At 60.3% G+C, this 1,662-nt stretch overlaps 1 protein-coding gene across 1 annotated transcript in view; it reads left to right on the top strand.

The window, feature by feature from the left end:
• The window catches only part of LOC103213319 (glutathione S-transferase theta-4-like), a 16,703-nt gene that overhangs the window by 5,620 nt on the left and 9,421 nt on the right, over positions 1–1,662 (top strand). Inside the window, exons 2-3 of the mRNA XM_007959143.2 lie at positions 537–543; positions 1,426–1,662. Coding sequence (XP_007957334.2) covers positions 537–543; positions 1,426–1,662 — 244 coding nt within the window. The remainder of the gene's footprint in view (positions 1–536; positions 544–1,425) is intronic.

Below are 1,662 nucleotides of genomic sequence, written 5' to 3'. Positions count from 1 at the left end.
TCCCCAAGCCCCACTAGTGTCAGCTCAGCGGCCGGGCTCAGCGGCCGGGCAGCTGGGGTCAAACCCCAGCCCTGCACCCTTGGAGCCGGGTGTCCCCCGGCAGGTGACCTCTACCTCCAAGCTCAGTGTCCTCAGGTGCACGTAGGAGCCCCGGCACCTGGCAGGGCTACCGTGAGATCTTGAGAAAGTGATGGTGCTTAGATGGCCTCATGCAGGTCCATGTTAGGGACACCCCCCCCCCATCTTCCAGCCTTTCTCCCTTCTTGAAAACTGCCTCTCCAGACCTCGGGGCACCCTCCTCCTCCTCCCTGGCTGCTGCTCCCCAACTTCCTCTTCCTTCTCTCTTCTTGCTTGCCGCCTCTACTCAAGGGTGCAACTGCCCCTGCAACTTGGACATTATGGCAGCGGACTCAGACTTAGGACTATCTTGGGGCCCAGACTTGTCTCCACTCAGATGTCCACACACACTTCTGCTGCCCGGCACCTTGAGCTCCCCACCTTCCCCCACTGCAAGCCTCGCTTGCCTCCCCCACCAGGCATGACGTAAGCCATGACTCCTCCCCTCCGCCCTCCTCAGGCTCCAAGGGGCGTGGCTGGCTGACGTCTCGGCTTCCTCCACTCAGTAAAGCTCAGGGTCCATCTTGCCATTCGCTGCCTACGCAACCCACAACCTTGGGGCGGGGCGTCGGCACTCTTCCCTGGCACCTCCACCCACCAGCACCACAGGCCCTGTCACGTCGACCCTGACGCACAGCGCCCCCGCGTGTGTGACAGCGGAACCGCTCACCACAGGGTTTTTGATGGTTGACTTTTCAGAAATCAATCACAGTGCTTTTTTTCTGGGTGAGCTCAAATCTCCATCCTCTTGATCAGTGTGTTAACGGTTTGCATCACTCCGGGACTCCGCCACCTCCCAGGGCCTCGCTGTTATGGTCTCTCTCAGAACCTCACTGGCTGTCTCTCTCGCTCACCCCACTGACCTTCCAAACCAAACCAAGCCAAACCAAACCCACTGCTATCGACTGAACTCCAACTCATAGCGACCCCCATTCCAAGGTGGTAAATCTTTATAGAAGTAGATTGCCCCGTCCTTCTGCCGAGCTGCTGGTGGGTTTGAACCACCAACCTTCTGGTTAGCAGTCAAATGCTTTAGGCACTGCACCACGAGAGCTCCTTACTCTCCTTCCAGTCACTCTCAAATTGTCTCCTTTCTGCAAATTCATTGTGCTTCCTCTCCCCTGAAGTGTGGGCATGTGTGGTGCCCAGCCTGGCCAGTCCTCCTCCATGCCTTCCGCCATGCACCTCGGGTTCCCTTCCCTGCCTCACTGATGGACTGGCTGCACTGGGGGTGGCATTTCCCAGGGCCCTTGGGGCTCATCTTCCCCTGGGAGGAGGCTGGTGCCCAGAGCCTGCCTGTGGCTGCAGCCCCAGCAGTTGGGCCGGGTCCCGCCAGAACTGGCTGGCACAGGGGCATTCCAAGAGGCCAGAGCAGTGCCCCGCCGTGCCCTTCTGCAGCGTGGCCATCCTCTCCTACCTGTGCCGCAAGTACAGTGCGCCTTCTCACTGGTACCCGCCGGACCTGCACACCCGTGCGCGCGTGGACGAGTTCCTGGCCTGGCAGCACACGGCCGTCCAGCTGCCCATGAGCAAGATGCTGTGGAT

The sequence above is a fragment of the Orycteropus afer genome, unplaced genomic scaffold, assembly GCF_000298275.1.
Source record: "Orycteropus afer afer isolate SDZICR_OR568_19922 unplaced genomic scaffold, OryAfe1.0 scaffold01589, whole genome shotgun sequence".
Taxonomy (NCBI): Eukaryota; Metazoa; Chordata; class Mammalia; order Tubulidentata; family Orycteropodidae; genus Orycteropus; species Orycteropus afer.
This window is presented reverse-complemented; position numbering and strand designations above follow the sequence as displayed.